The 13102-nt window shown below is 39.0% G+C and overlaps 1 protein-coding gene across 7 annotated transcripts in view; it reads left to right on the forward strand.

Moving 5' to 3' along the window:
• The window catches only part of sppl2b.L (signal peptide peptidase like 2B L homeolog), a 53025-nt gene that overhangs the window by 24139 nt on the left and 15784 nt on the right, over window positions 1–13102 (forward strand). For all 7 annotated transcript variants that reach the window (XM_041561005.1, XM_041561010.1, XM_041560988.1 and 4 more), the window contains 2 exons: window positions 572–661; window positions 3337–3476. In XM_041561005.1, the coding sequence (XP_041416939.1) occupies window positions 572–661; window positions 3337–3476 (230 nt within the window). The remainder of the gene's footprint in view (window positions 1–571; window positions 662–3336; window positions 3477–13102) is intronic.

Here is a 13102-nt window from a genome sequence, read left to right on the forward strand (position 1 = left end):
TAAGCACCAATGTGAAAGCATCAATTGACTGACCAAGAAATCTACCTCGCCTTGGAGGATTTTAAAATTAATGATATTTATTTCCAGCCCATATGGTTTGCATACAGTGTAGTTTAAATGCAGACTTTCCAGATTTTAAATCAGGCAATTTACATCAATTTGACAGAGAAACTCCTTTAACGTCCCATCATTTTACAAATCCTACACACACGCACTTCAGCTTACAATGTTATCCTGTATTTCAGTCTCACCCCAGTGCCACACTTAGTCCATAGCTTGTGGAGAAACTGAGTGGAATTTAGAACTAATTGGATTTAGGACTAATAAGGTGGTTGTGTTTTTTCTTTTATGAATGTATTCATTGGGGGGGGGGGCAATGCCTTATCCAAGTTAAGTGACCTTATTAAATTAGCATATACATATCCATAATTATTGTCCTTTTTGCATTTGTTTATGACACCTTTCTTACTGTACAGATGTTGTCACTGCACACATAACCTTTATAATCTACAATTTGCTGCTTGTGGGGGGGGGGGGGGGTTTGCTACTGATGCTTTTAATTCTTTTTTAGGTACCACCAGGGGGTAATCAGAGTCAGTTTGAAGAAAAAGATATTCCAGTAGCTCTTCTTAGCTACAGTGACATGCTGGACATTGGCAAAGTAAGTAGCTGAGAAAATTCGAAAGTTGAATCCTTCCCTGAGGTGTTTTTCTACCTGACCCACCATTTCCACTCTTCTAACAAATTGTTCCCTGCCCTGCAATATCACCGCCTGCCCCAGCCCTACACAGGTGGAAAACATATTGGGCACTGACGATGTACGCCCCTTCAAAGAACATAATTGGTAATCCTGCTGAGTATCTCCAGTAGCATTTATATTTTATGTGTGAAATTCTAGATCTTTCTCAGGGCAGTATTTAATTTTGTATTCTCAAAACAAAGCAGACAAGCTTTTATCACAAAATGCTCAGTAAAAAAATAATTTGCACAGTGAGTCTTATTTATCTGCAGATCTACATGTTTATCAGTGGGAGACACATTATTACTCTAACATTACTCTGACAAGATAAACGGCAAAAGACACTAACAAAACAAAGATGTATTACTATACACCTATTTCTTTGATGGCCATTTCACAGTGGCATCTGCATCTTCAACCCCTTTGTAAAATTCTATCAACTATTAATTAAGGCTAATAGATCTCACCTTGCTCATTTTAGTGCAGTGGGTCAGATTGAGTAATCTTGAAGAGGTGTTACAAAAATCTTGTAAGGAATTTTAGTTCACCTTTATTGTTTAAAAAAAATCTTTAATTTTATAGCAAATTTCTCTAACACATCATATGCTCTGCCTGTGTGTGCCCTGCTCTGCTGTGTGTGCCCGCTCTGCCTGTGTGTGCCCTGCTTTGTCTGGGGTTGTTACCATTTGGAAATTGTTTGGTAGGGCCCCCTAAGTTGTTCAATCATGTGCTGGAGGGCGCTGTCCTATCCACAGGGGGGAGTAGGCAAATGGATTTAAAGTGGAAGTCTAAAATAGAACAAGGCTAGAAATGCTGTATTTTCTATACTAAACATGAACTTACTGCACCACAGGCCTAATCAAACAAATGATTTATGCTTTCAGTTGGCCACAGGGGGTCACCATCTTGTAACTTTGTAAAACCTTTGCAAATCTTTGCAAGACCAATACTGTGCACATGCTCAGTGTGGTCTGGGCTGCTTAGGGGTCGTCATAAATTATCAAAATGGCACAAGTTAAATAATATCTGCCAGAAGCCGATACAGCAAGACTGATTAATAATCAGGCAGACTGCACTGGGTCCTGTGTTGTCATGTAATCTAATGCGGATCTTATCGTTTTTGTATTTTTTAATACAAACTTTCTCCAACTTTGCAGAACCAGTGGCTGCAGCAAAATAATCCTCCAAATAGAATCCCAGTTTATCTGTTTAAATCTCGCTCTGTGATATTTGTCCCTGTAGCTGGAGTTGGAAACAGTAAAGGGGATGTAAAGGCAAAAATAATATCCAATACAAATCTCTACATAGTGGCCGACTGCTCTACAGGGAAACAAACAAAGCTGCTTCAGTTATGTGTGGCTGGGAAGTATTCCCCTGCTGTTTATAAGTACACTTCTGACAATTCCTATCCACAGCAGTAAATGAAGGGAGAATTTCACTGCATACAATCAGGTTTATTATAAAAATGGTACACAATTAAAGTATATTGGAGATAGGTTTCTTTTTCATTAAAGAAAGTAAAAATGGGATTTTATTTTTTTGTCTTTACATGCCCTTCAAGGGTGTGTTTTAACATGACTCATATGAGTGAAATCCTTGCAATGAGCACTAGACACATTTTTGGTGTGGTACCACTATTAATTTGGACATGATCTTAAAACTTATTTTTTGGGAATGTGGGTGTGGTTTAAAAACAGGGCGTGGCTTCCATTATCAGCCCTCCACCACGTAGACCAGAGAAATTCCTGCCCTCGGTACCATGAAGTTGAACAGTACCGCTCTGTGCACATAACAAAATAGAAAGCACACTCATGAAGATCTGTGTATTCATGTATTTATAGCCAGCAGCATCCTGGTATTTATATAAGTAGCACAGTGACACTTGAACAATGGGTGCTGTCTCCAGGACCCCCTTTTGTAAAGGGAAATGTTCTGCTACATTAGTCAATTCTAATAATATTCTAATAAATAAGGCACAGAGTTAATTCAAAATAACTTTTTTGGTTGTGAAGCTGATCCTGTGAAGTAGCCCAAGTGCTGATTATACTTATGCAACATCTGCATATAGTTGTGTATATATAGTTTGTAAGTATTGCATTAACACTCAAAAAAATTCACTTAGTGGGACAGTATATTTTTTGTCCAACATTTGTTCTATGAATAGATCTTGCCCATTGCTTTAATTATGAAATATCTACAGTGATTTGTAAATTTTGCCCTATTAAGAGTACAAACTGATGGTCACAGTGAGCAAAGTCGAACCAATTTTGCAGTCCATTGAGAAGCCCTCTGTATAAACAAACCCCTCCCTTAACCTATCTAAGGACTGTTTTGACTTTGCCAACTGGAACCAGGAAGCAGAATGTGTCCTTAGTTTATTATGAATGTTTTCTCTGTGTAGACAAAAAATAAAAAACAAGTAAGAGTAAAGGTATTAATATAAAGTACTATTTCGCCCTAGAGCATATTGAATTCCGCTTCTGCAATATCTGATGTTTGTATTATCTTGTATTTGCATTTTGATTATAAATTTAATAGTGTAATGGTGTCTCTCCAATTGTCTAATACATTATATGATTTTTTTTCTTTGTTAACAGACATTTGGAAAGTCTGTGAAAGTGGCTATGTATGCACCAAATGAACCTGTGCTGGATTACAACATGGTCATTATCTTTTTGATGGCTGTTGGAACAGTTGCTGTTGGAGGTTATTGGGCAGGAAGTCGTGATGTTAAAAAGTAAGGGTCACTATAAAAGGAGCAGTGCCACCTTTCTCAACATTAGTTCAATCGGTAGGGCTTGTTATAAGCATACTTTTTTTGCCTTTTTGTTTAATTTGGGGGAATGTGTATTTTTTATTGCACTAAACAGGATGCAGTCTGAAACAGAATATTAAGTCAAATTCTATTTTCAGTTCAGTAAGAAGCCCACTGTGGCCACAGACATTAATATCAGACACCACTATACCAATATAGCGCTTACACACAATAATGCCGGTAGCGGGATTGTGGTGTCATTAGATATGGCCAAGGCATTTGGCAACATTCAGTGGTAAAATCTGTGGGAGATTCTGGCCTGCAGTGGGTTGAGACTTGTTTTTTTGTTTTTTTTACCTCGATTAGGTAAAAAAACATCCACTGGAGGCAGTGGTCACCCCAAACACCAATATGGGGTAATCTATCCCTCCTTCAGCTTTCAGCAGTTCCGGGCCTTATGTGCCATTTCTCAAGTGTCCTTGATCACAGCAGTTCCTGCTCCTTGAGTGCTCTCCTCAACCTGTATTTGATGAGTATGTATTGGAAAAGCGGTAACATTAGATGATTGATGCATTCACACCTGAAAAGTCTTAAAGGCAGAGTGTGAGAACAATTTTCACTTTGTAAGCTTTCAGCAGTTCCAGATATCAGTCGCTGGGCTGGGGTATAAAGGCTATGCAGAACACTCTCACATGGTGACCTTAAACAATTGCCAGTTCTGCGGGAAGAGTTTTATCTCCTATGGCTACCTACAACTTAAACATTCCTATCATACTCTTAGCTTCCACTAGGCTGCTACACCTTAAATATATTACTTTGGAAGTATAACTAGGCCTGATCTGAGTAAAACACTTTCTTGACTTTAAGCTATCCTTTGGCAATCCACCGCTGATGCCCTGCTCAAAGCATGGGAGAAATGAGAGCCATTCTGGATTTGGAGGAAGAAATGTGCCCTTGCCCAAGTCCCTACAATAACCAAGTTATTTAGAGAGAGGCTTTTTAGACTAAATTTCTAAACTGGCCTAACTGACTCCTTTAAAGGCTTGCAAAGTTATTTCCTCAGACATGGATGCCCTAAATGTAATCAAGATGTTGGTTGTGGGAATGCCCTTCAATTCAAAGCATTTGGACTGCTATTGTGACCTATATGAATGATATGTTGGCACTTCCCAAAGCCATGCCTTCTAGGTGTTGCGGGTGACCTTCTCTTATCTTCAATAAGTGTTACTTGCAATTATTGTTCTATGAGAAAATACAGTTTTATTACAATGGAAAGCCTCAGAACCATCCCTTGACTGTTTGCAGAAACTGATTTCTGTGCCCTGCTTTGTCTGGGGTTGTTACCATTTGGAAATTGTTTGGTAGGGCCCCCTAAGTTGTTCAATCATGTGCTGGAGGGCGCTGTCCTATCCACAGGGGGGAGTAGGCAAATGGATTTAAAGTGGAAGTCTAAAATAGAACAAGGCTAGAAATGCTGTATTTTCTATACTAAACATGAACTTACTGCACCACAGGCCTAATCAAACAAATGATTTATGCTTTCAGTTGGCCACAGGGGGTCACCATCTTGTAACTTTGTAAAACCTTTGCAAATCTTTGCAAGACCAATACTGTGCACATGCTCAGTGTGGTCTGGGCTGCTTAGGGGTCGTCATAAATTATCAAAATGGCACAAGTTAAATAATATCTACCAGAAGCCGATACAGCAAGACTGATTAATAATCAGGCAGACTGCACTGGGTCCTGTGTTGTCATGTAATCTAATGCGGATCTTATCGTTTTTGTATTTTTTAATACAAACTTTCTCCAACTTTGCAGAACCAGTGGCTGCAGCAAAATAATCCTCCAAATAGAATCCCAGTTTATCTGTTTAAATCTCGCTCTGTGATATTTGTCCCTGTAGCTGGAGTTGGAAACAGTAAAGGGGATGTAAAGGCAAAAATAATATCCAATACAAATCTCTACATAGTGGCCGACTGCTCTACAGGGAAACAAACAAAGCTGCTTCAGTTATGTGTGGCTGGGAAGTATTCCCCTGCTGTTTATAAGTACACTTCTGACAATTCCTATCCACAGCAGTAAATGAAGGGAGAATTTCACTGCATACAATCAGGTTTATTATAAAAATGGTACACAATTACCAATATAGCGCTTACACACAATAATGCCGGTAGCGGGATTGTGGTGTCATTAGATATGGCCAAGGCATTTGGCAACATTCAGTGGTAAAATCTGTGGGAGATTCTGGCCTGCAGTGGGTTGAGACTTGTTTTTTTGTTTTTTTTACCTCGATTAGGTAAAAAAACATCCACTGGAGGCAGTGGTCACCCCAAACACCAATATGGGGTAATCTATCCCTCCTTCAGCTTTCAGCAGTTCCGGGCCTTATGTGCCATTTCTCAAGTGTCCTTGATCACAGCAGTTCCTGCTCCTTGAGTGCTCTCCTCAACCTGTATTTGATGAGTATGTATTGGAAAAGCGGTAACATTAGATGATTGATGCATTCACACCTGAAAAGTCTTAAAGGCAGAGTGTGAGAACAATTTTCACTTTGTAAGCTTTCAGCAGTTCCAGATATCAGTCGCTGGGCTGGGGTATAAAGGCTATGCAGAACACTCTCACATGGTGACCTTAAACAATTGCCAGTTCTGCGGGAAGAGTTTTATCTCCTATGGCTACCTACAACTTAAACATTCCTATCATACTCTTAGCTTCCACTAGGCTGCTACACCTTAAATATATTACTTTGGAAGTATAACTAGGCCTGATCTGAGTAAAACACTTTCTTGACTTTAAGCTATCCTTTGGCAATCCACCGCTGATGCCCTGCTCAAAGCATGGGAGAAATGAGAGCCATTCTGGATTTGGAGGAAGAAATGTGCCCTTGCCCAAGTCCCTACAATAACCAAGTTATTTAGAGAGAGGCTTTTTAGACTAAATTTCTAAACTGGCCTAACTGACTCCTTTACAGGCTTGCAAAGTTATTTCCTCAGACATGGATGCCCTAAATGTAATCAAGATGTTGGTTGTGGGAATGCCCTTCAATTCAAAGCATTTGGACTGCTATTGTGACCTATATCAATGATATGTTGGCACTTCCCAAAGCCATGCCTTCTAGGTGTTGCGGGTGACCTTCTCTTATCTTCAATAAGTGTTACTTGCAATTATTGTTCTATGAGAAAAAACAGTTTTATTACAATGGAAAGCCTCAGAACCATCCCTTGACTGTTCGCAGAAACTGATTACCAATTTGCCTCCTAAACAAAAATGAGTCTATATAGCTAGAGACTGGCCTGCAATATTCAAAGCCCTATGAGCTTCATTGCTATCTGCACAAACCCTGTCAACGACTGGCTCATTTACCACTCTACCTCATCTACATTTATTTTACTCTTTCCTTTTACCTCTGCTTTTGTTTTGTTTGTTTTGAAAACTGAATATAAAAACGTCAAAAATAAAAGCCAGCTGTGAAAACAAACCATTGATTTACCCCGACAGGCTGTGTGATAACAAACGACTCATTAGACAAAAGGCTTCTCAAAGGACTGATTTATTTTCCTTGGGGTTATACGAACAAGGAAGTGGAATTAGATTTTACTTTCAGTTTTGGGTTTAGTGCAAGAAATAAATATACAGATTTCACTCTTACTAGCTAAAAAAAAAAAAAAAAAGAGGCAACTAGCAGTTAGGCTTGTTAAAATAGAGTTGAAAGGTTGAACTTGATGGCTTGTGTGTCTCTTTTTCAAAATAACTTACTATGTTGCTATGTAAAATGTATGTTTAGCACATATCCTATTGCACTACAGTTTAAACGTGGTAATTCTGCATCTTTAAAGAATAAACACTACAAAAAGTTTATTGGATTAACAGAAAATATGCATCCTTACAAAATTAGACAGGTGCGTAAATTTGGGCACTCCAACAGAGATATTACATCAATACTTAGTTGAGGCTCGTTTTTTAAATGTAACAGCCCCTACACGCCCCTTTGATGAGTGCCTGGATGGCGCTATTGACCATTTGTCCATACAAAATCTCTCCAATTCAGTTAAATTTGATGGCTGCCTGCTTCAAATAATCCCATCGATTTTCGATGATATTCAAATCGGGGGACTGTGACGGCCATTCCAGAATATTGTACTTCTCCCCAAATGCCTTTGTAGATTTCGAAGTGTGTTTAGGGTCATTGTCTTGTTAGAATATCCAACCCCTGCGTAACTTCAACTTTGTGACTGATGCTTGAACATTATCCTAAAGATTTCGTTGATATTGGGTTGAATTCATCCGACCCTCGACTTTAACAAGGCCCTAGTCCCTGAACTAGCCACAGAGCCCCACAGCATGATGAAACCTCCACCAAATTTGACAGTAGGTAGCAGGTGTTTTTCTTGGAATGCGGTATTCTTCTTCCACCATGTAAATTGCTTTTTGTTATGACTAAATAACTCCATTTTTGTCTCATCAGTCCAAAGCACTTTGTTCCAAACTGACTGTGGCTTGTCTAAATGAGCTTTTGCATACAATAAGCGACTGTTTGTGGCGTGAGTGCTGAAAGGGCTTCTTTCTCATCACCCTGCCTTACAGAAGTTCTTTGGTCAAATTGCACTGAATTGTAGAACAATGTACAGATACACCATCTGCAGCAAGATGTTCTTGCAGGTCTTTGGAGGTGATCTTCGGATTGTCTGTAACCATTCTCACAATCCTCTGCATGTACAGAACCAAAATTAGAAAAAAAAGTTGTCTGTCTAAATATTTATGGACCTAACCGGGTGTGTGTGTGTGTGTATATATATATATATATCTATATACATACAGTATATATATATATATATATATATATATATATATATATATATATATATATATATATATATATATATATATTTTTTTTTTATTTTTTTTTATTCCCTCTCATGCCTACAGGCAGTACTTACATATGAGATTGGCTTCTACCTGTAGTTAGAAAAAAAAAACATGCCACTCCCATATAGCCCGCACGCCCTCTCCCCATACCTCAATGTTTTTCCCACCTGCGGGTAGATAACATTTACATTTGTTATTTTAAACTACTGCAGTAGTTTGGCTGCAGGAGCCACTCTGGATTGTGCTCCCTGGGAGGGGTTGTCCCTCCTGTGCCCTGCGGGTTATGGTGGTACGGGTTTGCATTTTGCGTCCCTCCACTGCAGCTTATGTGTTATGGGGCTGGTAGCGATTGTTCTGCTGACCACAACGCTCCCCCCCCCACCTGCCCCTTAATTGTTTTTTTCGTACCCATTCTATTCTTTGGGCTTTGGGAGTATGGCTGATGTCATGGCATCACACGGGCTCAGCAAAACCCGGGAGGCAGTACTTCCGGATCTGTGTACTTAATGAGACAGTGGCGGATAGCATTGCAGACTGCTTCTCTGGCTGCCTCCTGAAACACTTCCTGTAGACTGGTCCACATGCCTATCCCCTGCCTCTGCTGGTAAGTCCCGCTCTGCTTTGTGTACACTTATATTTAAGACCGTATATGAAGTACACTTTTACTTATGTTTCCGCTATGTCTGACCCTGCAGAATTAAAGCAGAATGGAAAAATACAGAGAGAAAACGTTCTATTCTAAAAAGGTTTTTAGCTCTTTTACCCTTTCATCAATATGACTGTAAAAGCTGGGATTCCCCTGTTGCTCAAACTGTTAAATGCACTACCATTCGTAAAAGCTTATGTTTCTGCTATGTATCTTGTTGTCAATTATAGAAGGAAATATGTATCTAGTTGTCAATTACAGAAGGGAATTAAAGGAAAACTATACCCCCCAAACAATGTAGGTCTCTATTAAAAGATACTGAGTAAAACAGCTCATGTGTAAAACCCTGCTTCATGTAAATGAACCATTATCATAATAATATACTTTTTTAGTAGTATGTGACATTGGGTAATCATAAATAGAAAATTGCCATTTTAAAAAATAAGGGCCGCCCCCTGAGATCATAAGATTCACTGTGCACACATACAAACCACATGTAAGGTCACATGAGCCAATTAACAGACAGAGTTCTGCCTTTTGCTTCCTCACTTCTTCCTGTTACAGTTAGTGTTGTAGTATTTCTGGTCAGGTGATCTCTGAGGCAGCACAGATAGAGTCACGAAATGGTGGTTCAAGGCAAGAGATGTAAAAGGGCAATATTTATGTAAATATATATTCCAGTTTGGTAAGATTCTTTAATATGTCATTCAATTTGATATAAACTATCCGTTGCTTAAGTATTCATTTTGGGGGTATAGTTTTCCTTTAAGAAAGGTGTTCCTAGAGAAATGCTTTTGAAGGATTTCTCAATTCTTTTATGGCATCTGATTTTCTAACTAAAGCAGCACTTGCCTCTGTTGATATGTGTGCTAAAACTACAGCTTTTTCTACCCTAACACATAAAGCTCTTTGGCTCAAACCATGGGCAACTGATATAGCTTCAAAAAAATCAAATCCCTTTGTAAGGGGAGAAGCTGTTTGGCTAAGAAATCTACTCATTGGTGGAAAAGAAATCTGATGCTAAGGTTAGGTTCCTCAAAATAGGCGTAATTCTAAAAAGCATTTTTTTTCATTCATACAGAGCCCCATCCTCTAAAGCTGTGCAGGACTGGTGATATAACAAAGGCTAAAGAGAATAATCTTCTCAAAAAGATAAACAGACAAGGGGTAGGGGGCGCCCTTCCTTTGGAAACAAATAATTTTTTGCATTATGCCAACTTCTTGGGAGGCAGGTTAAATCACTTCTACGCCACTTGGAGACAATAGACAATGAAATTCCTTTTAAAACTGCCACCACGTTTAATTGTCAGATACCTCTTCAAGCAGATTGGTGGGAAAAGCCTTTCTTTCGCTATCCAAGAATTCATAGTTCAGGGGGTGTTACGTCCTGTGTCAAAAGCTCAAGAATTTCAAGGTTTTTAATCTACTGTTTTCCTCGTCCCAAAGTCATATATAGAGTTCAGAACTATTATAAAATTAACATAAATCAATAGATTTGTCAGCAAAATAAGGTTCTTCTTCTGGGACATCCAACAGTTTGCGGGCCCTTCCTTTTGTTATATCAAGTGCTCCAAGAGTGTTCATGAAAATTCTGGCAGTTGTGGCATCACACCTAAGGTCTCTGTGAGTATCTATTCTTTCTTATTTGGACAAAACAATTCTAGGGTTCATCTTCGATACAAAGTCAGGAAAGCTTTTTCTGCCCAAAGACCGATATCAAAAAAAATTGTCAAAGTAAAATTACAAAATTTTACAAAATTTCCTGTTAAGTACTTGGGACCGACAAGAAAGGTCACTAGATAGAACTACTAGTCTTTCCTCAATGGTAAGAGAATCTCTGCTTTGGTGGCTCCGGGTAAGTATTTTGAAAAAAGTTTACAGTTAACCCATGGTTCTTACGACAAACGCCAGCAAGAGATGTTGGGGAGTTCATTTAAACACCATTTCACATCAAGGCAGTTGGGACAGTCAAATAAGAAAATTTCCAGCAAATTCCTTAGAGTTGGAGACTATTTGGGGGAGCTCTTCTGTTGTTCAAGGCTCAGGCAAAAGGTTGTCTTGATCAGATTCAAACAACAATGTGGCAGCTGCGTTCTATATAAACCATCAGGGCGGTGCAAGGAGCTTATTTTAAGGCCACAAAAAAATATTTGAATGGGCAGAGGAAAATCTTCTTGGACTACAGGCAATACACATAAAAGGCACTGCAAATTCTTGGGCAGACTACCTAAGTAGGAAAGATATATTCCTGGGAGAGTGGGCTTTCAACCCATAGGTTTTTCAACAAATCTGTGTTTGCTGGGAGGTACCCCAAGTGGACTTAATGGCCTAGAAGGGAAGCCAACTTGTAAAACCCACATTCTTACCTGCTTGGACCCGCTACCCAACCCACAAGTACTTTATCCGCAACCCGATCCACAACCTACTGACCATCAAGAATCAGGAAGTGCGGTCATTGTAAACCGGAAGTGACAAGTAGGCGTGGTCAGGAAAAAAGGGTAAAACTTGCTATTGAGAATATGCCCGACCCGCAGAACTGCCGACCCACGTCTATACCCGCATCCGAAACTTCTGCCCGCAACCCACAGGTTACCTTCTTTTTTGCAGGTACCCGACCCGCTGCAGAACTCTATAGTCCTCTTTGGTCAGTCATACAAACAAATTGCTACCAAATATATCAAATGATTTGGTCCAAATTCAGGAGTTGGTGTAAACTACATTGGTATTCCGGAATCGACCTCAATTTGTCATTATGTACTTTCTGCAGGAAGGTACCTGCACCTAATTCCATTAAATTCCAGGTGTCCGCTTTGTGGGTCTTAAGGTGTGAGGCTCTGGCAGATAATTATCTCATAAAAAGATTTGTAAAAACTACTTCCAATCTAAAACCTAAGCATCGAGTCTGTGTAAAAAAAAAATAAAAAAAATTGGGATTTATGACTAGTTCTTAGTCTTATGTCAACCTCCATTTGAACCCTTGTTGCAGTAATTTTTTTTTTTTGAAAAAAATTACAGTCACAGCATCAGCCAGAAGAGAGAACATGTAAGAAAACATACTTTCAGGTCCTTCCAAATGAAATTGCTATAAGACTTAACCCATTCTTTTTCACCTAAGGTAAATTAAAATTTTCACAGTGACACTGAGGTTTCATTGCCTTCTTTTCGGATCTCAGATGCTTTTTTTGTCCTCTTTTGTGTTCAGAAAAAAAGACAGATCAGTCTCAAAAACGACAATAGCCATTGGATTAAGATAGCAACTTCTATAGCCAGATAGCAACTTCTATAGCCTACAGTAAAGATGGTAAGCAAGTTCCTGAAGAGCTAAAAAGGTTAAGTAGACCAAATTTGCAGAGCTCCTTCGTGGTCAAAATTCTCCACATTTGCTCAATCTGTCCTTAAGGCCTCATGTTCCTTATATTTCCTCCCTTCTGTTACTGCTTTTGAACTCTCATGTATAAGTGCTGCCTGTAGGGACGTGAGGGAAAGACAGGATTTATACTCTGTAAATCCATTTTCCCCCAGTCCCAAAGGCAGCACGTTGTTCCCACCCTAATAAAGCATTATATATATATTTTGGTGTTGCTTTTTAAACACTGAGGTATGATGGTGGTTGGATGTTTTTTATTGGATGATGTGTTTTTCTTAACTACAGGGAGGAGCCAATCTCATGTGTAAGGGCTGCCTTTTGGAATGAGGGGAAAATGGATTTATCCTGAGTATATATCCTGTCTTTTTACCCTATTATAATGGCTTTTTGTGTATTTCATGCATACGTATTACATATAGATTTCTACACGACACCAGGCCATTCCTCAATAGTTCCAAAGCCAGGCAGGCTATATGAGTCTGCTTCATTTCAGTACAGTTGGCTTACACTGAACTTCAATCAAAGTTTATATTGTCTATGCTGGCTTACTGATACAGGATCATACAGTTTGTCTTGAATTGAAATTATTCAGGTGCCTACAGCTGCTAACAAAGGGCTTATATTGTCTAATATAGTACCTGTCATCTAGAATGCACAGAACTAAAACCCACCCAGATGCTAAACTGGGCATTTATTTTACATAAAATACATTGTATTGAATAATTTTAA

This window comes from Xenopus laevis, chromosome 1L (assembly GCF_017654675.1).
Source record: "Xenopus laevis strain J_2021 chromosome 1L, Xenopus_laevis_v10.1, whole genome shotgun sequence".
NCBI lineage: Eukaryota > Metazoa > Chordata > Amphibia > Anura > Pipidae > Xenopus > Xenopus laevis.